General features: G+C 38.5%; 2 protein-coding genes across 4 annotated transcripts in view; one reads left to right on the forward strand and one right to left on the reverse strand.

Moving 5' to 3' along the window:
• Positions 1-7,166: 7,166 nt before the first annotated feature.
• On the forward strand, positions 7,167-14,280 carry LOC146313361 (vesicle-associated membrane protein 2-like). Its single transcript, XM_084738834.1, has 5 exons — positions 7,167-7,381; positions 8,765-8,894; positions 9,708-9,866; positions 13,788-13,839; positions 13,936-14,280. Coding segments are annotated over exons 1-5 (360 nt in total). The 5' UTR covers positions 7,167-7,379; the 3' UTR covers positions 13,953-14,280.
• A 2,931-nt stretch (positions 14,281-17,211) lies between these two features.
• Positions 17,212-27,447, reverse strand: part of chd4a (chromodomain helicase DNA binding protein 4a) — a 32,156-nt gene continuing 21,920 nt past the window's right edge. For all 3 annotated transcript variants that reach the window (XM_084739424.1, XM_084739422.1, XM_084739423.1), the window contains exons 19-41: positions 27,261-27,434; positions 27,029-27,170; positions 26,576-26,707; positions 26,029-26,146; positions 25,644-25,768; positions 25,368-25,460; positions 25,051-25,189; positions 24,784-24,953; positions 24,182-24,359; positions 22,641-22,730; positions 22,419-22,510; positions 22,174-22,307; positions 21,581-21,725; positions 21,264-21,414; positions 20,889-20,986; positions 20,558-20,810; positions 20,265-20,327; positions 19,885-20,064; positions 19,684-19,792; positions 19,423-19,555; positions 18,599-18,794; positions 17,879-18,054; positions 17,212-17,529 (exon numbers count right to left, since the gene is read on the reverse strand). In XM_084739424.1, the coding sequence (XP_084595550.1) occupies positions 17,515-17,529; positions 17,879-18,054; positions 18,599-18,794; positions 19,423-19,555; positions 19,684-19,792; positions 19,885-20,064; positions 20,265-20,327; positions 20,558-20,810; positions 20,889-20,986; positions 21,264-21,414; positions 21,581-21,725; positions 22,174-22,307; positions 22,419-22,510; positions 22,641-22,730; positions 24,182-24,359; positions 24,784-24,953; positions 25,051-25,189; positions 25,368-25,460; positions 25,644-25,768; positions 26,029-26,146; positions 26,576-26,707; positions 27,029-27,170; positions 27,261-27,434 (3,106 nt within the window). In that variant the 3' untranslated portion in view covers positions 17,212-17,514. The remainder of the gene's footprint in view (positions 17,530-17,878; positions 18,055-18,598; positions 18,795-19,422; positions 19,556-19,683; positions 19,793-19,884; positions 20,065-20,264; positions 20,328-20,557; positions 20,811-20,888; positions 20,987-21,263; positions 21,415-21,580; positions 21,726-22,173; positions 22,308-22,418; positions 22,511-22,640; positions 22,731-24,181; positions 24,360-24,783; positions 24,954-25,050; positions 25,190-25,367; positions 25,461-25,643; positions 25,769-26,028; positions 26,147-26,575; positions 26,708-27,028; positions 27,171-27,260; positions 27,435-27,447) is intronic.

Consider the following 27,447-nt stretch of genomic DNA (forward strand, 5'->3'; position numbering starts at 1 on the left):
CATATGACCATGCATACATACATACATATGACCATACATACATACATACATAAATACTTATGACCATACATGCATACATATGACCATACATCCATACATACATACATATGACCATGCATACATTCATATGACCATACATACATACACACATACATACATATGGTCATACATATGACCATGCATACATACACAGATACATACATATGACCATACATGCATACATACATACAAACATATGACCATGCATACATACATACATGTGACCATACATACATACATACGAGCATACATACATACATACATACGAGCATACATAAATACATACATATGAGCATAAATACATACATACATACATATGAGCATACATACATATGAGCATACATACATACATACATTCATACATATGGCCAAACATATAACCATGCATACAAACATACATACATATGACCATGCATACATACATACATACATATGACCATACATACATATGACCATGCATACATACATACATACATACATACATACACACACACACACACACACACACACACACACACACACACAAACACACACATACACACATACATACATATGGTCATACATATGACCATGCATACATACATACATACATATGAGCATACATGCATACATACATACATACATATGACCATGCATACATACATACATATGACCATGCATACATACATACATACATATGAGCATACATACATATGAGTATATATACATACATACATACATACATATGAGAATACATACATACATACATATGACCATGCATACATACATATGAGCATACATACATACATATGACTATGCATACATACATATGACCATACATACATACATATGACCATACATACATACATACATACATACATATATATGACCATACATACATATATATATATACATATACATATATATATATATAAATATATAAATTCTTTTAATGATTCTTTTTAATTTAAAATTTAAAATGAATTGTGACTTCTTGATGTTATTGAATATTTTTGCATATGTTTATGAAATAAACAATGTTCAAATTGGAAAAGGAACGTTCTTTTTCACTTACGCACCATTATGGTACAATGTTGCCTACAGGCAACGAACCCAAAAACTTCCAAAAATAAAAATAAAAATAAAAATAAAATTTCTTCAGATTATGTTTATTTAGTCTATTTTGAGACATAAAAACACATTTCCCTCACTGGCATCATAATGTGTACCATAGAGGGATATGACCATACATACATACATACATACATACATACGACCGTACATACATACATACATACGACCGTACATACATACATACATACATACATATGACCATACATACATACATACATACATACATACATACATAAATACATATGAGCATACATACATACATACATATGAGCATACATACGTACATACATATGAGCATAAATACATACATACATATGACCATACATACATACATACATATGACCATACATACATACATACATATGACCAAACATACATATGACCATACATACATACGTTTATACATATGAGCATACATTCATACATATGGCCAAACATATGACCATGCATACAAACATACATCCGTATGACCATACATACATAGATACATACATACATATGACCATACATACATACATACATATGACCATACATACATACATACATACATACATACTTATGACCATACATGCATACATATGACCATACATACATACATACATACATATGACCATGCATACATTCATATGACCATACATACATACACACATACATACATACATACATATTGTCATACATATGATCATGCATACATACTTACATACATACATACATATGACCATACATGCATACATACATACATATGACCATGCATACATACATACATGTGACCATACATACATACATACATACATATGACCATACATACATATGAGCATATATACATACATACATATGACCATACATACATACATACATATGAGAATACATACATACATATGACCATACATATGAGCATACATACATACATACATACATACATACATACGAGCATACATACATACATACATATGAGCATAAATACATACATACATACATATGAGCATACATACATATGAGCATACATACATACATACATTCATACATATGGCCAAACATATGACCATGCATACAAACATACATACATATGACCATGCATACATACATACATACATATGACCATACATACATATGACCATGCATACATACATACATACATACATACACACACACACACACACACACACATACACACACACATACACACATACATATATACATATATACATACATACATACATACTTATGACCATACATGCATACATATGACCATACATACATACACACATACATACATACATATGGTCATACATATGACCATGCATACATACATACATACGAGCATACATGCATACATACATACATACATACATATGACCATGCATACATACATACATACATATGACCATGCATACATACATACATACATATGAGCATACATACATATGAGCATATATACATACATACATATGACCATACATACATACATACATACATACGGTCATACATATGACCATGCATACATACATACATACATACATATGACCATACATGCATACATACATACATACGTATGACCATGCATACATACATACATGTGACCATACATGCATGCATACATACATACATACATATGAGCATATATACATACATACATATGAGCATACATACATATGAGCATACATACATATGAGAATACATACATACATATGACCATGCATACATACATATGAGCATACATACATACATATGACCATGCATACATACATATGAGCATACATACATACATACATACATACATATATATGACCCTACATACATACATACATATATACATATATATAAATTCTTTTTATAATTCTTTTTAACTTAAAATTTAAAATGAATTGTGACTTCTTGATGTTATTGAATATTTTTGCATATGTTTATGAAATAAACAATGTTCAAATTAGAAAATGAACGTTCTTTTTCACTTATGCACCATTATGGTACAATGTTGCCTACAGGCAACAAACCCCAAAAACTTCCAAAAATAAAAATAACAATAAAATTTCTTCAGATTATGTTTATTTAGTCTATTTTGAGACATAAAAACACATTTCCCTCACTGGCATCATAATGTGTACCATAGAGGGATATGACCATACATACATACATACATACATACATACATACATACATACATACATACATACATATGACCGTACATACATACATACACATACATACATACATACATATGAGCATACATACATATGAGCATACATACATATGAGCATACATACATACATACGTACATACATATGTAGCTCAGCGTAAGTTCAATCAGGAAGACCTTCTATTACGCTGCCTTCATTCACAACTTTCCTTTACTCCGCCTCTCTCCTCCTATTCCCTGTAATCAGCTGTTTGTGGGCGTTCACCTTCGTCTTTACCATCCATTCAGATTTTGCCACGGTCGCGATAGTCAGTCAATTTGCTGCTGCCAAATCTTTAAATCGCCTCTGTCTTTGCTCCATCAGTTGTCATTCAGTCAATCGCGCGACCCTCCTCCACCCCTCTCTCCTCCAGTCACTGGACCCAGGTAGCAGAAGATGTTCACCTCGATCCTCCCTGACGCCCTCTCCTCCAGCCTTCAGGTCCAGGTAGCAGGAGTCCAGAGCCACTTCACCTCACCAGTCTCTGCTTTGCACCTCATCATCACCACCACCACCAGTGTCTAGACCCCGGGGGGTTCTCTTCACTACAGCTTCATCACCCCCATTTATATATACATATTGTTTCACCTCATTGGGGTCTAACCGCCAAAGACTGTTCATGTTTCATATCATGCATGTGCCAATAAACCATTTCTCTTTTGGTCTCTCCTGATTGAAATGAGCATACATACATATGAGCATACATTCATACATATGGCCAAACATATGACCATGCATACAAACATACATACATATGACCATACATACATACATACATACATATGACCATATATACATATGACCATGCATACATACATACATATGACCATACATACATACATACATACATACTTATGATCATACATGCATACATATGACCATACATACATATGACCATGCATACATTCATATGACCATACATACATATACACATACATAAATACATATGGTCATACATATGACCATACATACATACATACATACATACATACATACATACATACATACATATGACCATACATACATTCATATAACCATACATACATACACACACATACATACATACATATGGTCATACATATGACCATGCATACATACATACATACATACATACATGTGACCATACATACATAAATACATACATACATACATATGAGCATATATACATATGACCATGCATACATACATACATATGACCATACATACATACATATGACCATACTTACATACATACATATGACCATACATACATACATACATACTTATGACCATACATGCATACATATGACCATACATACATACACACATACATACATATGGTCATACATATGACCATGCATACATACATACATACATACATACATATGAGCATACATGCATACATATGACCATGCATACATACATACATACATATGACCATGCATACATACATATGAGCATACATACATATGAGCATATATACATACATACATATGACCATACATACATACATACATACATACATACATACATACATACATACATACATACATACATATGAGAATACATACATACATATGACCATGCATACATACATATGAGCATACATACATACATATGACTATGCATACATACATATGACCATACATACATACATATGACCATGCATACATACATATGAGCATACATACATACATATGACTATGCATACATACATATGACCATACATACATACATATGACCATACATACATACATACATACATATGACCATACATACATACATACATACATACATACATATATATGACCATACATACATACATACATACATACATACATACATACATACATATATGTATATAAATTCTTTTAATAATTCTTTTTAATTTAAAATTTAAAATGAATTGTGACTTCTTGATGTTATTGAATATTTTTGCATATGTTTATGAAATAAACAATGTTCAAATTGGAAAAGGAACGTTCTTTTTCACTTATGCACCATTATGGTACAATGTTGCCTACAGGCAACGAACCCCAAAAACTTCCAAAAATAAAAATAAAATTTCTTCAGATTATGTTTATTTAGTCTATTTTGAGACATAAAAACACTCCAAACATTTTTTCCCTCACTGGCATCATAATGTGTACCATAGAGGGTTAAAGAAAACACTCATATCAGGAATGTAAGGGATTTTTTTTTTTTTGGTTGGATGATTATGAAAAACTTCTTTTTGTAGCAGATTTTATGTGAGACTGAAGGCACAGTATTTTTTCTTTAAGACCGAATTGTAAAATAAATAAATAAATAAATAAATAAAACCCTGGAATTATTATTATTTATCTGAATCTGCAAATAAACTAAAATAAATTAAAAAGTATAGTATTTCTTTCTGTACTGTAGTGGAGTAGAAGTATAAAATAACATGAAACTGAACTGCTCAACAGTGTACCTCAGTACAGGTTACTTGAGTAAATGTACTTAGTTACTTTGCACCAGGACTCGCTGCTGTGTACGTTTGGGCAGGATTGAACCAGAAAATACAGTCAAGAAAATTAAACAACAACTGGAAAATATTACTGCACAAGTACACAAAACAAAACCAATAAAATAAAGTAATTACTCACTGAAAGACGCTGAAGTCTCAGAACAAACGATCCAACATGTGGGAAACAAACCGAGCAGCAGGAAGAGACGAATAATTAACACACCTGTGTCTGATTCACAGAGGGTGCGTTTGATTTCATCACCCTGTGGTCCGCGCAGGTTAATTTACCACAACAAACATTCTTCTTCTTTTGTTTCTTTCTTTCTTCTTCTTCTTCTTCTTCTTCTTCTTCTTCTTCTTCTTCTTCTTATTATTATTATTATTATTATTATTATTATTATTATTATTATACCGTAACATAAACATTTAAAACTTGAAACTACACATGAAACTTATTTATATTTCTTAAATAAACTTTTGTTTACACCTAGTTTTGCCATAAAACTTGTGATCAATAATTCTGCAGAAGCTTGAGTCTCGACCAAGAGTAAAAATAGCAATTATAAATACTCAAATTACTGTAATCAAGTTCTTTTTTTCATTAATATCCAAACCTTTCATCAGTGTTCTTGTAGCCAATGAAGCTACTGGATGGAATAAACATCAGTGGTTGAAAGTAACCAATAATCTGACAATTTTTTTTTAATAAGAATACTTTGTTATGTTACTTATTTTAATACCAGTAGTTTTGAGTAATATTTCACTAATGTAACAGTACTTACACATACTTGTTTTCAGATTTTCAGAACTCTTAACACCACTGATTGTCACCTAAATAATAACGTAACAAAACAATCAAGGACCACACTTTTTCTAAAAAATGTATCCATAATTACTTTGTCTGAAAATGACTCGGTTTCAACCTTAAAACGCTGGAGAGTATGAAGGCCTGTCGGTAATTTTCTTTAAACTTGATCCATACAACAATGAAAGCATCATATTCATGCAGGATTAGTTGTATATAGATGTTCATAAACAGAATAAATAAATATTCAATCAGTAACTGTGCAAAATTCAGGTATTAGAATCGCACAGGCGGATTGTTGGTTGAAACTTCGAGGATATCAGCGCTGAGCTGCTGCTGTGTGGACAAACTTCACTGTTCACCTGAGCAGGTGAGCTTCACCCATCTACAGACTACAGTGCGTGTGCGCATGCGCAGTCAGAGCGGACAGCAAACTGATTTCCTTTATTACAGCCTCTGACTGGGACACGTGTGTGTGTGTGTGTGTGTGTGTGTGTGTGTGTGTGTGTGTGCTCGTGTGTCTGTGGGCGGGGCGAGTGTGACGCAGATTTTTTTTTTAATCTACGCAGCTGCTTCAGTTGTAGTTTTTTTTTGGGAGGATTGAAAGAAAAAGTGAATCAAGAGAAGAGAAAAGACTGAAGTCATCCTCCATCTATATTCAGCTGGGATCTCTGTCTCACCCTCCCTCACCCTCTGTCTCTCTTCATCTCCCTCCTCACCCTCCCTCTCTCTCTCTCTGTCGGACTCAGATTATCTCCATCATCATCCTGCCGCTGAGATGTGAGTACTCCAATACATTTCACTCTTTTTTTATTATATATAAATAAGAAACAACTATGAGAAATATACATTTACTTTCCTAAACTGAAGCTTTTTAATTAATAAGGTCCTGATTTTAAAGAAAAGTCCAGGTAGGCGTAGTCCACGTTGTATTAAAGCTCCTTTTTTTTTAATCCATGTTTACTTCATTTTGAGCGCCGATTTTATTCTTTTAAACTGAAACTTGTCGCTAGAATCTGGAAATTTCTGGGCTGCAGCTGCAGAAACATTAACAATGACTCACCGGCTGAGTCACCTACAAAAAACTATCCATCAATACTGTGATCGGCCAAAGTGCTGCTCCAGGCTTCATTTTACATCAGCTCAAAAATACACACTTTATTCAGCTCACTGCATCACAGTGAAAATAACTCTTGGTTTTATTTTACTGCTATGAAATAAGAACAAAATGTGTCTTAAAATGCCACAAACTGGAAGAACTTTTTAAGTAAAACAAAACATATGATTTATGTTATTATATTGAATGTATCCAGGGTTGTGGGGGAGGGGTGGGGGTATTATTGCGTGCATGTTTATCTTCTCGGTCCTGTGTTAACAGAGCTGCTGCTGCTGCATTAATCTTTCTCCATTTTGCTTCTGAAAACAAGCCTGTCTGTGGAGAGCAGAGGCTGTAAAACTGAACCGCTGTTTGTTATCATCAAACCACCTGCTGTGTGTGTGTGTGTGTGTGTGTGTGTGTGTGTGTGTGTGTGTGTGTGTCACTTAATGCTGTGCTGCTGTTGGGATTTTGTCATTTTATTCTTTAGAAACTGCTGAGCTGTTGCAGCCTCTGATTCTTTGATTATGTGGCTGGAGGCCAAAGTTTGATGAGTCATGTTTCTGTTATTGAATTTGCGTTTTAAAATTCAGACTATATGAGCAGGTTCTGCTGACTAATGACAGACCTGCTTGAAGAAGTACTCAGGTTTTTTGTACTTATCTGAGTGTAGTAATTAAGTTAGTACTATACACTTGGATTTTAAGAACATACACAGTTTACCACCAACAAAACTACATCATTTTAATCCCAAAATGCCCAAAAAGCGACGCCCTTTCACAGCTTATGAGGATGAAATGTAGTCGAAAGTTTTTGGAACGAGGTTTATGGTTAACAAAAGACTAAAGCTGTGCATCTTGAGTATTGATCAAAGTGATTTTATTATTATGAAGAGTGTCTCTTAGTTACAGGACTCAACAATCTGAATCAATATATGAAGGATCTGTCAACACTTGTTGATCAAACATGTTGATTTACTCGCTGGATTCTCGTGAACCTTTTCTGTGATGAATTGTGTTCGACCATCTTCCTCTCTCTCTGTCTCACCTTCGCTCTCGGTCTTACAGGTCGACTCCAGACGCAGCAGGTACTCCAGGAGCTCCTGGGGCCTCGGAGGGCGAGGGGGGCCCTCCTGCTGCAGCCCCGAATCTCACCAGCAACAGACGACTGCAGCAGACGCAGGCGCAGGTGGACGAGGTGAGGAAACTGCTCCGTGTCTTTGTGTATTTACCATCAACAGATTAGTTGGTACTGAAGTACACCTGTTGAAATGATTACACTGAATAGTTACATTGAGTTATTTTTTATTATTTTATTTTATTTCTGGGTTAAATTCTCCTCCTCATAAAATAAAATTGGCTCAACGTTGTTTTTTATTTTTTCCTCATGATATCACACTTAATCTGTCAAGCTAAGATAATTACTGTGACTAACTTGGTCAGATTGCATCTAGACAGCATTTGTTCATTTGTTTGCGAGCTGTGATTTGGCAAATCGTGTGATTCAAGGAGAAACGCCAGAGGAAGTTTGAGAGTCACTTGGTTAAAATAATTACCAGAAACTCTGAAATTTATGACTTCCTCCACTTCCTCTGCAGAACAGTGTCCTCTAACTGTCGAACAGAGTGAAGGCTGTAAATTGATCTCAGGGCTGCGCACGCAGAAAATGTCTAAACAGATATTCAAATATTTAAATTAAAATAGAAAAGTTAACAATAAGCAAAAAAACCACAATGTGTATAAAAGTTGAACTAAAGCAAGAAATTAAATAAAAAACAAGGAAGATGTATAATCACATATATACACATACAGTATGTACACATATATGAACAAAAATATGTACAATGCAATGCAGATGATCATTCCCACTAATCATATTGCATTTCTTATTTTAACCATGTGGTGCAGCCCTATTATTCAGGTTATAGTGCACATATTGTATGGAAAAGTTAAAGCTTTGTAAAGAAGAGCTGGACTACCTGTGACGCTGACAGGTGTTGTTGTCCGTCAGGTGGTGGACATCATGCGCGTGAATGTGGACAAAGTCCTGGAGAGAGATCAGAAGCTGTCGGAGCTGGACGACCGGGCCGACGCCCTGCAGGCCGGAGCCTCGCAGTTTGAGAGCAGCGCTGCCAAACTCAAGAACAAATACTGGTGGAAAAACTGCAAGGTGGGCACTTTTGCTGTGTGCGTGTGTAGTTTATTTCCCATCATCCATCTGTCTAACTCAGTTCTACATTGAGACAGTAGCATCCATCCTGACAGTACTTTATTATTTATTTCACTTGCTGATGTATTTTGCTGAAGGACATTGAGGTTTGTGGGTGTGCACATGTCTTACATTTGACATTTTTCATTTTATATATATTTCTACATATTAAAGGACCAGTGTGTAGGATTTAGTGGCATCTAACAGCGAGCTTGTAGATTGCAACCATCTCATCTCATCTTCCCCTCAGGATGTGCACAAAGCTGGGCTTAAGTTCCTCGAGCAACAGCCCATTTGTTCCTGTCCGTTTGAAGAAAAAAAATTTTTTTATTTTTGCCGGTGTGTCTGCATAAATATAGGTAGCCAAATTAAACATAAAAAAGTGCCAATCTTAGCTAGCTAGTTAGCTGGCTAACATAAATTGCTGTAAGAGTATTTCAGCGGCTCAGATAAATCCAAATATGCTAATAAACTTTAAATAATGCCAGAACTGATAAATATCAGTTTTTATTTAGTGTTTAAATACAAATCAAATCAACACTTGGTCAAGATGTTAAAAAAATGTGACTCCAGACAGCTTTTTGCAGTTTATACTGATAAGAAAAGATAAGATTTTTGTTGCCAGACAAAAACTTTCCTCCTTTACAGCCGTGGGACAGTATACAGTTTAACGCTGCTGTGACAGTAAATCTGTGCATCATTAGTGAACAGAGCTGCGTGTTCAGGAAATACGCTTCGCCGCTCGTCTCCTCGTCACCTTCCTGTAACTGTTCTCATAAATTAGATTAAATTCATCCGCTGGTAATAATGTGATTTAATTCTGCTTAAGCTTTGAGTGTTTTAGGTGACGCATTGAGAGCGACTCGAAATTAGTGTGAGAAAAGAACAAAAAAGAAAGAAAGAATCGGCTTCGGTAGAAAGACGCCGTTATTTGCAAGTCAGACAAAGTGCACAGTGACAGAAAACCGCTGCCGTGCTCAGAAAAAGAAAACAAATAAGTCTGGAGGAAATAGGAGATATTCTCCAGTTCACATACTGTGAGACAGTTTAACAAGATCTCAGCTCCAGATCAGTGAACAGGTTTTTAAAAACATTACAAAAGCATTTTATTTCGCTTTTCTCTCATCCGAGTGCATCTGAGTGCAAACACCTACAGTTATACATATTTTTAAATCTTGTTCAATTTTAGCTTTTGATTCATTTGGGTTCCACCTACATTAGAAGTGAACAGAAATCTGGACTCATCCTACCTCACAGTCTGTCAGAGGAAAGACTTTGGTGAAGATAAACCAAAATGAAGTTCCCGTATTTTTAATTAATGGCGGCCTTATCTGAACTCTTCTTCTCTGGTGTTTATAGCAGCTAATGACACATGAAGTTCCTGAAATTGAGCATGAGCCCAGATTTCAAGATTTTTAAGTACATAAAAAACTGCTGTCTACTTCTGTTACCTGCACTGAAATCACATAATCATAACTAGAAAGAGATGCAGTATTTTTTTCTCTTCTTCTCATCAGAAATGTCTTCTTTTTTTTTTTAGATTCTTCTTTTTTGCTCTTCCTAAACTACCAACTTTTTTTTCACTTCAAAACTTCAAAATAAATAAAATCTACATAAAAGTGTCCCAAAAACAAAGTAAATACTACATGGAATAACACCAACTCCACCATTTTCAGTACAGTCAGCACTGAAAAACTGCTAAATTTAGTCTTTTATAAATGTAAAGTTAGATTTTCATACATCAGACGAAGGCTGAAGACTACAGCTGCAAGATCTGTTTCCTGTTTTGTCAGTAAGTTACCTGACTGCTAAGACTGACTTGGCTTATAACAGACAATGAGACTCTGTGATCCTTATCAGAAAAATAACAGCATGAGTTATTTGCTCAAATGTTTAAAATGACCTGCGTTTACATTTTCCTGTTGTGGTCATTTGAATTACGACAGTATCTCAGAATGTTATTAGCAACTTTCTCTCCTATAAGTGTTTAATTTGTCAGTTTTCATGTGGATGTCCAGTCAGTGTTGATGGTCATTTTAGTCATTTAGTGAAGCAATAAATTCATCAGTGCTGCTAGCCGTGCTGGCGGTGCCTACATGTACCAGGATGCATTGTGTGTGTGAGTTAAGTCTGTTTATGGTGGTTAAATGACTGTTTCTTTAATGCAGTCTGGTGGATTTGGTGAAAGCCATGGTACAGCTCTTCATTAAATATATTTCCACCTCTGAAACCTAAAGTCAAAGGAATATATTGTCTGTGTCCTGTAGAGGCGGTTTGTCCCGTGGAGGAGCCGCCATCTTTATCCCTCATTCAGCTCCATCACCACATCACACTGTCCCCTCCTCATCCATTCATCCATCCGTCCAGCCTCGACCGCCAGTCCATTTTTATCCCAGCATCGCTTCATCCGTCGGCGCTCCGCCTCTGATGGACGGGCAGTGCCGTTTCACATCGTCCAATCAGAAGCTGCTGTGTAGGATTACATTAGAGGAGAGGACCAGGAAGTCAGAGAGAGAAATCCCAATCTGGATTACAGTGACGGTCGGGGATTAAAGAGCCAGCTGTGATTTGTGATGTAACCCCACCTATCCTCAGTGCACACAAACACACACACGTGTTTGGACCTCTGTCCTTGTGAGGACCCTCATTGACGTAATGCGTTCCGTAGCCTCTAATATTAACCTTAACAATACCAAGGTTTAGTCTTTGTGTTGTCATGGGGAAGTTTTAGGGTTTTGAGAGAAGTACAAGGCCGATGACATTTTTCTTATCGTCCACAAATCTCGCGAACACCGTCCTGCTGCACCAAATAGTCATTAAAGCACAGAATCTGGATCAATCCACCCAACAAATGAACTGTTTCTTCCTGTTTGTCACATGTTTTTGAAGATTACTGAACTTTTATGTCATGTATATGGGATTTGATGACAGTCAGAAAAATTTAATTTTCCTTTAATCATTTTCACACACGAACAAGCTCAAAATCAATTCACTAACATCTGGTTTCTCTCTTTTCTGTGCTTTCGATCTCTCTCTACTCTCACACACACACACACACACACACACACACACACACACACACACACACACACACACACACACACACACACACACACAAACACAAGCCCGTACCAATCTCTCTCTCTCTTTCTCTATCCCCTTGTTCTTGTTAATCTCTCTCGCCCTCCCCCCATCAGAGGTGATGTGATTTCCTGTCTGTCAGCAGCTCTGACACTCATGTCGTCATGTTGATTTATTTAAGGGATATTTTTGGAACCACACACATGCGCGGATGCACACACACACGTTTACTTTTTGGACATACATTCGATCAACCCTACCTGTAAGCACTACTTGCCTAACTCTAACCCTCATCCTAACCTTAAAGGTCATATGGGTGAGATTTACAGGGATTTATTTGCAGAAAAAGGCAGAAATAGAATATATTATTCATAAGTGTGTTTTGATTAGTGTATAATCACCTGAAAATAAGAATAATTATGTTTTTGTTACCTTTGATGAACCACTAGAATGTGACTCATAGACGTTTATGTTTAGAAGTGTTGTTTGCTTTTTCCCTACTAATCTTAAGGTAATGTCGCTTGCCCATAATTAAGGCTTATATTCAAGGTTAGCTTAGCGAGTTGAGGCAGAAATTGGTGCACAGAAATTCACCAGAATGCAGGAAATGCAGGAAATCAAGACTTTGACACTCAAAAGCTCCAGAGGGAGAATTCCCAGCCCTCCCATACGCCCGGATGGGGAGAGTGAGACAATCTGTGCAATCTGCAAGTTCACCACTAGATGACACTAAATCCTACACACTGGTCCTTAAAGTGTATTTATTGTTCTGACTTTTTGTTTTTCTGTTTTTTCCTCCAGATGATGATCATGATGGCAGTTATAGGTGTTATATGTGTTGGAGTCATCTTCTGTAAGTAATCAAAAACAGAACAACATATTTATTATCTGCTCTTATCTGTCTTACTCACACATTGATCCCTCCGCTCTTCCTCCTCCTCCTCCTCAGTGTATTTCTTCTACTGAGCTGGTCTTCAGGGATGGACACACAAGTCGCAGGACGAGTCTGCACCAACACCACCAAGCCAAATCCAGCCTCTCCTCAGCGCTCTGCCTGCTCTTCATCCTCCTCTTCCTCACCGATGCCTTCCTCAGAAACCTCCGTGCATGGTCTGTAATGTGCTCCAGTGCCTCCTCTTCTCTCTCTGCTCCTCGTGGGAAACGTGTCTGCAGGCAGGAACCCCGACTGAACAACAGGTGGACGAAGTCGCCCTGCTGGGAGCACCAGATGGTTTTACTGCATCAGGACATTTTGAATTGTGAGTTAATTTAATAAACCTTTTCCTCCTGGTTGCTGCTGTGTTGTTCTGTGAAATGTCGCATTTCTTGCTGCCAGAAATCCTTTTTTTCAAAACTGTTTAAAATTCACTGAGGTTTGTTCATCAAGTACACAAAACTGAAAGCATCTTACACATAATGTAACATGAATGATGCTCTCCGGCTGATGTTAGCAGCTGGAGAAGGAACAGTTGAGTCAGAGGTATTGTTAGTTAGTAATTAAGATCGCAAAGATTAAAACATAAATGTAGAAAGAATTATATCTTGTTCATTGAGAGTATCTATACCAGGGGTTCTCAAAGTGTGGCCTGCAGGCCAGTGGCAGCCCTCAGAAACTTTCTTAGTTTTACTCGTACTATCAAGTGGGTTTCATCTACATGAAGATGCATTCTGTGCAGGGTTGGAAATACACAGTAGCTTTCGGGGGAACCCTATCTTCCAGTGTGCACCGCTACTACATATATAAAAGTGTGCAGCAGCGCCATCAATTTCAGGGTTACTGCAAAAAACATTATAGACAGTTAATGCTGTTAATAACATTTCACAGATGCTAAATAACAACAACATAAGGCTACTCTTTCAAACTCAAAGAATGGATCTAATCAGATAAAAAATAAATAAATAAAGATAATAAATGCAAAAAAAAAAAGGTTTTTCAGCTTCTCATATTCAGACTCAGACAAAACCAGTAAAGCTGAACTTTTGTTAAATATCGTTTAGCAAACTTTATGTACTGAGAAAAAAAGAGATGTCATGTGCTTTTTAAGTCTTTTACAGAGCCTCAGATCAGATATCAACATCATCGTTGAATATTTGTGAACTTATGCGAAATGCGAAAAGTTCTTGAATCAAAATTAACTGATACGTTTGTTCTTACACAGGCAAATGTTTGTAAATTGAGATGTAATAAGACATATTTTTTACTACTATTATATTTTTCAGGAACCTTAGTGTACAGAAAATAAAATAGAGCTTCCCCTAAATGTCTCAAAGTAGGTTTTCAGGTATTCTATTCTCACCGTAGCTTATTTTTGCATCTGAGTTTTATTTTTCAGCTTATTTTACATTAATTATGGCATTGAACTCCTGTTTTTATGTTCATCCTGTGTCTTTTTAATGTGAGCCACTTGGTGCATGTAATTTCTGTGTTGTGAAGCACTTTGGGCTGCATTTCTTGGATAAAAGGTGCTATACAGAAAAAGTTTATCTTTATTATTATTATTATTATTAAGAGGGAAAAGCCACCATGGAAAAACGTTCTGTGGTTGAGGAGAAAAGGAGGTTTCAGGAAAAATGGACCAACTTTTAATTTGTCTCACCTCTGGGGACTTTTAATGTTAAACTCCTTTATGAAACCAAAGTTGCTGGGTTTTCCTGTGCAGCCCTCGGCCACATGTTGGCTTCCTAAACTGGCATCAAAACTTTGAGAACCCCTGATCTAGACGGAGAGTTTGTAAAAGATGACTGAAGGTCAGATGACAGACGTGGCTCAAACTCACTCAGTTTCTATAATCAGATCAATGTTAGTCCTTTTATGTTGTCAGAGTGAAAACAGTGTGAACAGTATTTTAAACCTGGGTTCATGGAGCGCGCTCTGCTTTCCCCCCGTCCTGTTGAACTTGTGCAGTGTTTGTGCAGGAAGGCTGCCCCCCTGCTGTCAGTATTGGTACTGCTACTGATGTGTTTCCACTTTGAGCAGAAATTTGACAGGAACAATTTTTTTTTTGTTCTATATTTGTCTGTCCAGCCTCAGTTTGATTTATTGTGATGCAGCAGCGGTCCTGTTTTTATTCTCATCCGTCTCGTGAACCGACCCGACTCGTGTTTCGTCGTTTGAACGTCTCTGTGTTCTGAACTTGCTTGAATGTGATTCCTCTGTATAAAGGATGCCTGAGTGAGTGTGGGTCATCTACCACAACACTGTAGATACTAAAGGTGTGATTATTTAAAATGTGAGGATAAATTATTAGATTTAAAACTGTGAATGGGTGAAGGTGAGCATTTCAGTGTGTTGTCAGTGCTGCTGGATATTAAAAGTGAGGAACTTTTCATTTGACATTTAAAATTACAGGCTCAGTTATTCTGATTGTGGCCTGAGATTTCAAATAAATTCATGTTTGCAACAGAAATGTGTGTTTGTGTCTTCATTTAAGTTGTTTCATTTTATACTGCAGCTGTTTGCAGAATACAACACATTTCTCTTCCATGGTCATGTATTTATCTGCATCTAGACATGACCGATGTTGATTTAAAAAAATAATAAAAAATACTACATAGGAACTTTAACCAGGTTTTCTTCACTCTGGAAAAGTGACAACACTGACCAGACACACATGCATGCTAAAAAACACCAGATTGTTCACAGTTGTCCAACACAATTCACAAAGGAAAATTGAGGCACTGCTCCATGTTATGTTTTTGGAGGAAGAAATGTTAAATTCTTGTTTTTGCACTGACCCATTTTACACAACAACAGCTTGGAGTTTTTTTTTTTTTTTGGTGTTTTAATTGAAAATGTTGGTTTATTGGTTGTTTAATTTAGAAGATATTGTTTTGTGATGATCTATGTCCCTACATGTTTCTACCTTCCTAGTGTGAAATGTTTGATTTGTGTTTGTGTGATGTTTCCAAAGGCACTCTTTGATTGACATCTTCTTAATCAAATAATATTGATCGCATAAAAAAACACACCTGATTCAAATGATCAGGCTGTTGTCAGCCTTCTGCAGAGGCTTGATGACGAGCTGATCATGTGAATCAGGTGTGTTGGAGCAGAGAAACATCTAAAACATGCAGGACAGTGGGCCCTGACGACCAGGATTGGGAAACACTGGTCTAGACTTTTTTTTCTTCTGTCCCCTTTCTTAATCTAATCTTTCTTTTTTTTTTTTACTCTGATGTGATTTCATCATTGTAGCTCCTCCTCCCCCCACTGACCTCAGACAAGTTCTTTATTACATTTTTTTTTATTTAGGTCCCAAAAAACCATCATAATAACATTATATCAATAATATTAATACAGAAATTGAAAAAAGGAGGAAAAAAAATAAAATAGCTTTTCTGTCCACAGCCTCAAACTTGGGAAGGGATTCGATCCTCCAGAAAAACTCTGTAAAGTCTGTTTGGGGGGAAAAACGTGAACTGGGCGTGGCTTCAAGCTCGAGCTCGCTGTCCGTTATTCTGCTGTGCACCAATCAGGAATGTCGAGGTGAGGCAGGGGGTGGTTTTCGAGGTAAAGAGCAGTTTCAGTCTACTGCTGCGACATCTGGAGGAGGAGAACAGAAAACAAGAACGTCACTTTTGATTGCACTGATAAAATGTCACTAATAATGTTTTAACGATTAAATATTAAAGGAACAGTTACACAGTTTGGGATTTAAGCTTAATGGCTTTCTTGCAGAGAGTTAAACGTAAATATTGATACCGCTCTGCAGACAAACTGTTTCCCTTTTCTTTCTTTCTTTCTACAGACAATTCAATCTCTTCTTCTTGGCTTTGGCAAGAACAAAGAAGCTTTGGGTTCTAGTTTATCATAGTTTTGAGAAAATGGTAAATATTCTGTGATAATGATGATTCCAAACTTTCCAAAGACTTAGTATGAACTCTGCCCGTACCTGTTGTGTCTGTGCCTGTGTCTGTGTCTCGGGTCCTCGGCTCGCCAGCCGGCTCAGGATGTTCCTCTCGGACATCTGGAGTCGCACGGCAACTGGCGGTATCCGGGCGATGGTTGCCGGGAGGCGGGTGACATCCGCCTTCATGTCACTCAGCAGCTCCTCCAACTGCTTCAGCACTGAGAGACAAAAACAAAGAGAGAGATGAGGAACTATAGTCGCTCGCTCGCTCTGAGGTTTGTTTGTACAGTGTTTTTTTTTATGTTGCATTTTATTTATCCAAAACAGTTTTATCTTCTTCCTGTAGGTTAGATTTTCCCTGCAGGTTTTCATGTTTTGATCTCATTATGAAGTTGCATTTTAATTAAGTTAAAGTTCATATTATTATAACAGCAGCAGCAGATATAATAAGTAACTTTTGTAGCTTTTGAAGAACAAGTTTAAAATCTAATCAACAGACCATAAAACAAGATGAAAAATGACTGAAATAAGTTACAGCACTAGTAAACAAAACTAAGTAACAATCATAGTAACAGATGCCTTTTAATGTTCAAATAAAACCAAAACAAACAATAAAATAATCAGTGTTTACCATTATTTCACTTTACAGATTGCTAAATTATATGGATGAAACCAAAACATACTGATCAACAGGGCAAATATAAATATTTAAGAAGTGGTAAATACTGATGAAGAAACTCCGCTCCCGGTGTTGCGTCTCACCTTTGTGCAGGACGGCGTTGGCCGGTTTGTTCCCGGACATGGACTCCTTGCTGAGGTGCTGGTGGGACTCAGCCAGACACTCCACCTCGCTGAAGCGGGTGTTGAGGGCCATGGAGGGGTGGGAGGGGTCCTCTGACATGTTGAGGTAGGCGGCGCGACGCAGCTGCTCCTCGATCACCAGCGCCTGCTCCAACAGCTGGAGGGAGGGAGGAGAGGGAGTGTCAGCATCACTGTCAAATCAACTTAAACTGTGATTTTTACTTTCTTAAAAACATCCTTAACTACAGAGCTTGTGCTGCAGATGGAACTTAAATTACAAATTTCCTCTAATATATTTATTTTACTCAAATTCTTTAAATTTATCTTCAATTATTCACTGAGTAGAGCTTCAACTATTGACTATACTCACTATTGGTTACTTTTAATTGCCAAAGTGACGTTTTAAAATTGTTTCTTTTGTCCAGCCAACAGTCCAAAAAACCAAACACTCTTCATCTGCTGTCATAAATGACAAAGAAAAGCAGCAAATCATCACATTTAAGAAGCTCCAACCAGCAGATTCTTGCTTAAAAAAATGACTGAAAAGATAAACTCATTATCAAAATAGTTGCAGATTAATTTTTCTTTCAATTGCCTAACTGAATAACCTGTGCAGCTCACACACCGACGTATCAAAAATACGTCTGACATCTTAAAATTTTCAGACTTAACTAATGAGACAGCAGGACAGAGCTGCAACAAGAGGAAAAAACAGGGAGGCTCTAAACTAATTCAAAAACTAAAATCTTAAGAACGCTCTTCTCTCCATCTACAAGCAAACATACCTTGAACCTCCTGGCGAGGAACTTGTTCTTAATTTCCAGGAAGTTTCCTCGGTTCATCTCGCCTTTAAAAGGCTCGTTGAGGATGGCGAACTTCACATCGTTCTGGATGTCCTGCCAGCGGGCGTAACCGTGTCTGAAGGGCGCCGTGGTCAAGGCGAACAACAACTAATTCGAGCAGACAAATCTCAAAACAATAATTTCCAAGTACCCCCACATGCCCAGTAAAGATCTGTCGACCAGTCACAGGCAGGAAAAGGATACTGTATGATGCCAGCCAGCAGCCAGTAGTCATGGCGACGGTGCCAGATCTCATTGGTTTTCTTGGTGACGGTGGCGGCGCGCTCCTCGTTCTGCCACAAGGAGTGAAGCTCTGATAGAGGAAAAAGAAAGACGTTGATTAATAAATGAAAACTGCTTTAAAACCATTTGTGTGTCTCTGTGTGTCTCTGTGTGTTTGTGTACCTGTGAATCCTCCATCTGCGATGTTGAACATGAACCTGGTCTTGGCCTTCTTCTTCTCCTCGCTGGCGGCTCCGGCGGCAGCAGCGGTGGCGGCTGAGGCTCCGCTCTCCTTGCTGCTGTCTCCGTTCTGCAGTTTGGTCGCCTCCTCCGGCTTCTGGACCTCCTTCTCCTCCTTCAGATCTGCAGCGCGAAAGGAGAAACAATTAATGCCCAGACCACAGCCATAAAGACAGATATAAACCTTACTACAGCAAAGACCTACTGAGGTGGTATTCCATGGGGGGAAAATTACAAAAACTTCAAATCTCAGTATATTTCTCTGTTTATACACTGTCCTCTGTGAAATATCTGAACAGAAAAAGGAGTGAGGGGTTTGGTACCTTTCTTTTCATCTGCAGGAGGAGTGGTGTCCATCTTTTCTGTCTTTTCTTCTTTCTTTTCTTCTGCAGCGAAAACAGGAGACACAGAGGAAAGACAGCCATGATTTTAATGATCATAACAGGCCGATGAAAAGACATGATGTCACACTTTTGTTGCTGACTGTTTCAGATGCAGTCAGACGCACAAAGCCACTGCAGTGAAGTTCGTGTGAGAAACCAGATCTGACTGCTGTGTCACACTTTGGTTCTGTGATTCAAGCACATGATGTTAATCCTAAATTCCAAAGATTTACCTTTGACCTCAGAGTCCTCTGCTTTGACCTCCGACCCCTCCGTCTTTGCCTCTGAAGGCGACTTGGTTTCCTCTCCTCCCTCTGGACTCTTCTTCTCGCCCTCTGCCTCCTTCTCTTTCTCTCCCTCCTTCTCTTTGACGCTCTCCGCCTCGCCGTTGCTCGGTTTGTCCGTCTCCATCGGCTCCTCCCCGTTCTTCTTGCTCTCCTGCTCCGCCGGTGGACTCTTCTCGTCATCGTCTGGGATGGCGATCACCTGCAGGGAAAAGTCAATTTAGTGACACTCTTGGAAAAATAAAAACATTCTTTAACTCAGATCTGACTGTGTCTTTACCTCGTTGCCGGCCTTTGCAGGCTCTTTGCCGTTCTTCTCCGCCTCGCCCTCTTTCTTCACCTCCTTCTCAGCTTCGTCGCTCTTTGATGACTCGTCAACTACAACGACAAACACATTCAGTCAATATGTTAACTTAATTTACTTTGTTAATTTACTATAATACACTGAAACCTATGATGGCATGTTAGGACCATTGGTTAAAAAAAAAAATGGAGCTGGGGTTGATATTCGAGGAAAAAACTTTAATCGTTTATCTGAGATTAAAGTCACAGTTTCCTGAGAAAAAAAAAAACATTATTGTCTGAGACTGAAGTGGTGTGGTGTGTGTGTGTGTGTGTGTGTGTGTGTGTGTGTGTGTGTGTGCGTGTGTGTTACCTGGAGCAGGTGTGTTGGGCTGTGTGTCGGCCGGGGTGCCGGTGGACGGAGTTTTTCCGGGTGAGTCGGGCTGAGCGGCCTTCTTGCTCTCCTCCAGTTCGGCCATCCAGGGCATCGACCACTGACCGTTCACATGCTCGAACTCCTGAACCTGGAAAACACAACAAGCACACAGTCAGCGTGACTAGGGCTGCAAATAATGTTCATTTAGTTTTTGATTCAATAATAAATAACTATAAAATGTCAGATAATTTTCCTTTTTCTATAACTTAAGTTGCAGTGAGACAAAGTAAAAGGTAAAAGCTGCTTTTTCTTACCTTCTTGCGAATAAGTGACATGACACCGATACGAGTGAGGACGTGTTGCCGTGACAACCCTTCTCTGGGGACACCGTCGGCGAAGGTCTCTGCGCCGTCTGCTCCGGGCTCGCAGAGGTGACGCATAAACAGAGAGACGTAGGCCCTGAGAGAGAGAGGGAGATGAGTTAATGAAGGACAAATAAGGAGAGGTAGTATATGAAGAAAATAAAGGTTTGTTTCATGTAATATCAGTTAAATATTAATAGTAAGATTAAAAGATTTTATTTGTGCGTTAATTTAGTTTTCTTAAACAAAAATACAACAAAAAGATGACAAAAATAGCTAATAATGGGATTAAAACCATTAAATAAACAGAGCAAAAACAAGAAAAACAAAGAAGCAAGATAGATTAAGATGATTTTAAAAAATGATGCATTGAAATATGAGCCATGTTCCCTGATTCACATATATTAGTGATGTTACAGTCTTAAATTGATATTTTAAAGGCATTTGAAATGTTTTATATATCATCTACCATCCAGGTATTTATGTTTTCAGAGTTTCAAAGGGCTCATTATTTTGTTGGAGAAATCAGGGCATTTTTTATTTACTTGAACTCTTTCTCAGATTTCCCTCGCAGGTCTCGGACCAGCCACTGGGTGGTGAAGGCGTCTTGGGGAGGCATCCCATAACGCATCACTGCGTTCAGGAAGGCCTTCCTCTGCCGAGAGTTGAAACCCAAAACCTGGGAGACAGAAACAACCAGGATTCATTTACAGTAAGAAAGAAAACACAACAATACTTTTGACCCATGAGAATCCAGGGCAGATGTTTGGATGAGCGTCGAGCTGCTCACCTCGATGTTGCCTCCCACCCTGGCCAGCAGGGGGGGCAGCGGTTTGTCTTTGTCGTTCCTCAGGCCCTTCCTGTTCGGCCTGCGGGAGTTGGCTGCAGAGAGAAAACAGATGTGGTGATTATCCAGATACAGATGCTCTGCAGAGAGGCAGGTGAGCTGCATCAATTACATTAAAAACTATATTGTTCAATGCTCTAGATAAAAACAAATCGTGGCTCTTACCTTCTGTTCGCTCATCAAAGTCCTCGTCTCCCTCTTCAGATGCAACAGAGTAATCTGATTGGCCGTCAGACTGGTCATCCTGCCAATCAGCTTTGAAAGAAAAACAACACAAAGAATTTTAATCAACAGTCAGACAAGACTTCAAGAAAACCGAGACTACTCAAGTATTCCCATGAAGCTCTTTAAGGAGCCAGAATTCTTCATCAGAACCGTTGGTTGTACAGTCAGTGTAACAGCTCTGGAAATCCCCTCCCCCATCAGCTTTCCCATGTTGGATTTGTGTCAAACTCTTCCTGTAACTTCTGGTCAGCTGTGTGGAGAACTTCTCAGTCTAGCTCTGTTTGTTCCATTTGTTCACTTTTCATGTGAGCGACTGGGGGCAAAACTATAAATGTCTTCCAGCAGAGAACGTCTGACAGTGTGCACCGTTATCCACATATTTACCAATTATCATGTGTCCCATGTCCCAACGGACACTTTTCTCTCCAGCCTCCATTGTGGCCGTTGAGAACACCTACAAACCCTAAGACTGGATGCAAATTTCATGAGTGAACTCATAAATCTGTCACTGGAGAAAATAAAAACACGAACTAAACTAAATACACCCTCTATGCAGGAGAAAGATAAAACCTCTGCTGTTATGAAGTCCTGTTATAACTCTTTCCTGTTTATGCACATGAACACAAATGTCTCTTTTGTTGTGCCATAATAAATTGTCCTCACAGTCTATAATTCTGTGTGTGTTTGGTGTGTGTGTGGGCGGCACCGGCATTTTACTCCTTCTGCTGAACAGACCGAGATCATGGCAGTTCTGTGCTGTGCATTATGGGTAATGCAGTCTTAAGATTCAAGACAAACGTTCATCTCTTAAATTTGAGACATAAAACCTTCCTAATGAGTCTGTCATGTGATCATGTTCATGTTCTGTTCAAAGAACAAACGTGAATCTACACAGATGTGCATGAGATGAAAATATACTGTACAACTGCAACACCAGCAGGAAGACGCGAGGTCAGTGTTACTGAGCTGCCGTGAGAAACAGTCTTCATAAACAAACATCTGAACTTAAAGCTGGTTATTTTTACCTCCTGTTATGCAACCAGGGGCCGGTATCAAACCTCGAACATTGAGTACAAAATGTGTCCCACGGACGGAGTGTTAAAAACTCAAAAACCAAAAGCTGGCACTGAATGCATGCTGAAATTTCTGATGTCTTCACAGATTTTTTTTGATTGGATATTAGACAGTTTCATTCAGGCGGTTCTTGTAGAGCTGCTTGTGAGTTAAAACTAAAGAATCTAAGAACTCAAATTTAGATATCATAAAGATATCAAAGCATTTCAGCATCATATTAGCAGCAGTATTTAAGTTTTTAAAACACTATCCAGCCTAAATTCAACTTGATGTAATTTACACAATTCAAAACCCACAAATGCTTTGACTGCTGACTGTCTGAAGGTTGAACATGGGCACGCTGCCTTTTGTGACCAAGCATCTGAAATAGACTCCTGAATGCCAACAGAAATTGAAAAGCCTCTCACCTCTGTCTTCTTGGGAGCCGTCGTTGTAGTTGACCTGCTTGCGGATACGTTTGCCTTTGCCCAGGTTGCGGGCCAGATCCTCCTGCTGCTGCTCGTAGTGGTGACGCAGCAGCTTCTCCCAGTAGTCTGGATCCACGCTCTCCTCCTGCTTGATGATCTCCCGCTGCACCTCCTCCTCCTGGGCGAAAAAAGATGGAGAAAACGTAGACAGGGTTGGAGAAGGTAATGACCAGCATCATCGGGCAAAATTTACAAAAAAAATGTAAACTTCCCAGAGATTATCTGTCTGTCAAACACTGTGGTTTGTTCTGTTACATTTGTCTCCTTGGATTTTCTGTTGGAGAAGTTTGACTTTTGTTGAGTTGGTGCTCAATTCTTTCTGTCAGTCAGGGCCATTGTTACTGGCTATTATTTGCTTATAACTCATATATGAAAAGGATCCAAAAGAGTCCAAATGTTAAATTTAAGTTTGGTTCATTATTTAAATAAATCACTAATAGAGAAAAGCAAAACAGACTTATTCCTACATTGAGAAATGTCAGAGTTACTCTCTAGAAGAATCTTTGTCTTCACTCCAGACACAGACATTCACAGACGCTCACCTCCTCCTCCTCGTCTTTGACCACATACTGAGCCACCTTGAAGGAGCTCAGGTACTCGTTCATGCTCTGCAGCTCCGTGTCATCTGTGGCGTCCTGGTTCCTGTCCAGCAGACGGTCGATGGCCTTGTCGTCGTAGTGAATGATGCTGCTGTCCTCCTCCTTGTTCTCACCTGGACAGACAAACATCAGTTCAGATATCTTTGTACCGGTAAATCAGTCCCACTGAGGCGCTCTGCTCCCGCACATCTGCACCGTTTCGACTCTCACCTTCTCCCTCGTCCTTGAAGAGCTCCTCCGTTCCGAACTTGAGAATGTCGTCCAGTTCCTGTTTGGACATGGAGCCCGTTTTGGATCCGAGACCAGGTCGGACCACCAGGTGAGTCAGCATCATCTTTTTCTTGGCGACCTGGATGGAGGAGGAAAGATGGGGAGGATCACAAGAAAGAGGGCAGTTTAGCTTAGGACAGATATTTCTATGGTTTTGTCTTTGCAGTAAAATTAGAAACTAAACTCGATAAAAACAGAAACCAGATCTAAGCATCTGTTTAGAAACATATGCTTGGGAGACATTATTTCCTGTTTACCTGAGTAATCCTCTCCTCCACTGAGGCCTTTGTGACGAAGCGGTAGATCATCACCTTCTTGTTCTGACCGATACGATGAGCTCTGCTGAAGGCCTGGACACAGAAGAGGAGGAGTTATGAACAGGTAACATCAGCTCTTTACAACATCTGCAGAACTTTTCACTGCTTCTAAAACTAGGTGGGTTTCAAGCTCAAATATAACTTCTGCCTTAAGCTTCACTTCGTCATCAATAAAAACTAGTAGAAAGAAATGGAGAAGCAGTGATCCTGCTGTACCTGGATGTCGTTGTGAGGGTTCCAGTCAGAGTCGTAAATGATGACGGTGTCGGCGGTGGCCAGGTTGATACCCAGACCTCCAGCTCTCGTTGACAGCAGGAAGGCAAACTGCTGAGCACCAGGAGCTGAAAGAAGGAAACAGGGAAAAAACGGTCATTTTACAAAATTTCTGCAAGTATTATCAGCTTCAATATTAGTGATGTGGGACTTTAATAACATCAGATTAAGTAAAAAGTCATTTAATACTGTGTTACAACTCATCAATTTTACATTGTGAAGTTAAAATTTTAGAGAAAGAACAGGATACAAAGACAGAAGAAAGAAAAGATAAAGGAATCGTCACTAAATAAAACAAAAGGATGAGAGTTTGTGCTCTCAATCTCACCGTTGAATCGATCAATAGCTTCCTGTCTCATCCCTCCCGTGATCCCTCCGTCAATCCTCTCGTACTTGTAGCCCTCGTTCTCCAGGAAGTCCTCGAGCAGGTCTAACATTTTTGTCATCTGCAGGAAAACACAAAGGAGACGGTTTGTTAGGAAAAGCTGAGGAGATTTCTTTTCTTTAAAGCTTGTTTGTTCAGTTCAATCCATGTTGTTGTAGTTCCAGCTGGGAATACTTCAAGCCTTTTAGAAGTTTCACGCAGAGCTTGAACTGTAGAGGCAATTTTTCAACAAAAGAAATTTCTACCATTTTTAAAATCTCATGTTCAATTATACTTTAATTCTTTTAGCCAGAGTTACTTGAGCTTTACAAAATATTAATCTGACCGAGACTGGTCACTACTCAGTATGACAAAAGAGAAAAAGGTTTTTAAAATAAGTTAAAAAGATGTTTTTTTCTGTAACATCAGTGTTTTGGAGTTTGAGAGAAATAATATATATGAGCATGAGCACCGAGTTTTATAAGTCAAGTCATCTCTTCTGGTCTCTTACCTGAGAGAAGATGAGCACTCTGTGTCCTCCCTCCTTCAGCTTCCTCATCATCTTCTGCAGTAACAGCAGTTTCCCAGCAGCCTTTGTGAGTGCGCTGCCATCATACATCCCGTTGGGCATCTTTGGAGCTTCCTGTTTGGAGCGACCAATCAAACATTTAGGTTTCGTGAACTTAGAGATGACTGCAGAGAAAGTTTGACTTTAAGTTATCCAGAAAAATAGCAGCATAGTAGTATCTACCCTAATTACATTTTGCAAGTAAAAAAAAAAAAAGTAGTACTGAGTGGTATTTAAAATTTAAATTTAACACATCCTTTAAAGTTTCCCCAAGAAATAGATTTTTTTTCCCCATCTTCTGTAACAATATTCTTTAACAATCTTCCATATAATATAAACTAAGCTTCTTACATTTCACCCCTCTCCAAAACAAGCAATCTGAATTTTGGGTCTTACAATAGCAGCCGCGGGGAAGAGGTAGGGGTGGTTGCAGCATTTCTTGAGGTCCATGACGACGTTGAGCAGAGACACCTGGTTTCCTCCTCCTTTGGTGTTCAGAGCCTCAAAGTTTTTCGTCAGGATAAATTTGTAGTACTTCCTGTAAGCAGCAGACACACACACATTAATCCGTTTCTTGGGGATCATCCTTCCCAAAAAAGAAAAAAAGCACAACCAACAACCGACTCACTTCTGCATGGGGCTGAGCTCCACTCTGACGATGAGCTCAGTCTTGGAGGGCATGTGTTTGAAGACGTCAGCCTTCAGCCTCCTGAGCATGTGCGGACCCAGCATGTCGTGCAGCTTCTTGATCTGGTCCTCCTTTGCGATGTCGGCGAATTCCTCCAGGAAGATCTCCAGTTTACTGCAAACAGAAA

This window comes from Lutjanus erythropterus, chromosome 16 (genome assembly GCF_056507025.1).
Source record: "Lutjanus erythropterus isolate fLutEry1 chromosome 16, fLutEry1.hap2, whole genome shotgun sequence".
In the NCBI taxonomy this organism is placed as follows: Eukaryota; Metazoa; Chordata; class Actinopteri; order Lutjaniformes; family Lutjanidae; genus Lutjanus; species Lutjanus erythropterus.

Excerpts from the sequence above, each read along its gene's own strand:
- LOC146313361 (XM_084738834.1), top strand. Across the intron at positions 8,895-9,707 it reads CGCAGGCGCAGGTGGACGAG|GTGGTGGACATCATGCGCGT; the intron begins GTGAGGAAACTG and ends GTTGTCCGTCAG. Across the intron at positions 9,867-13,787 it reads ACTGGTGGAAAAACTGCAAG|ATGATGATCATGATGGCAGT; the intron begins GTGGGCACTTTT and ends TTTTTCCTCCAG.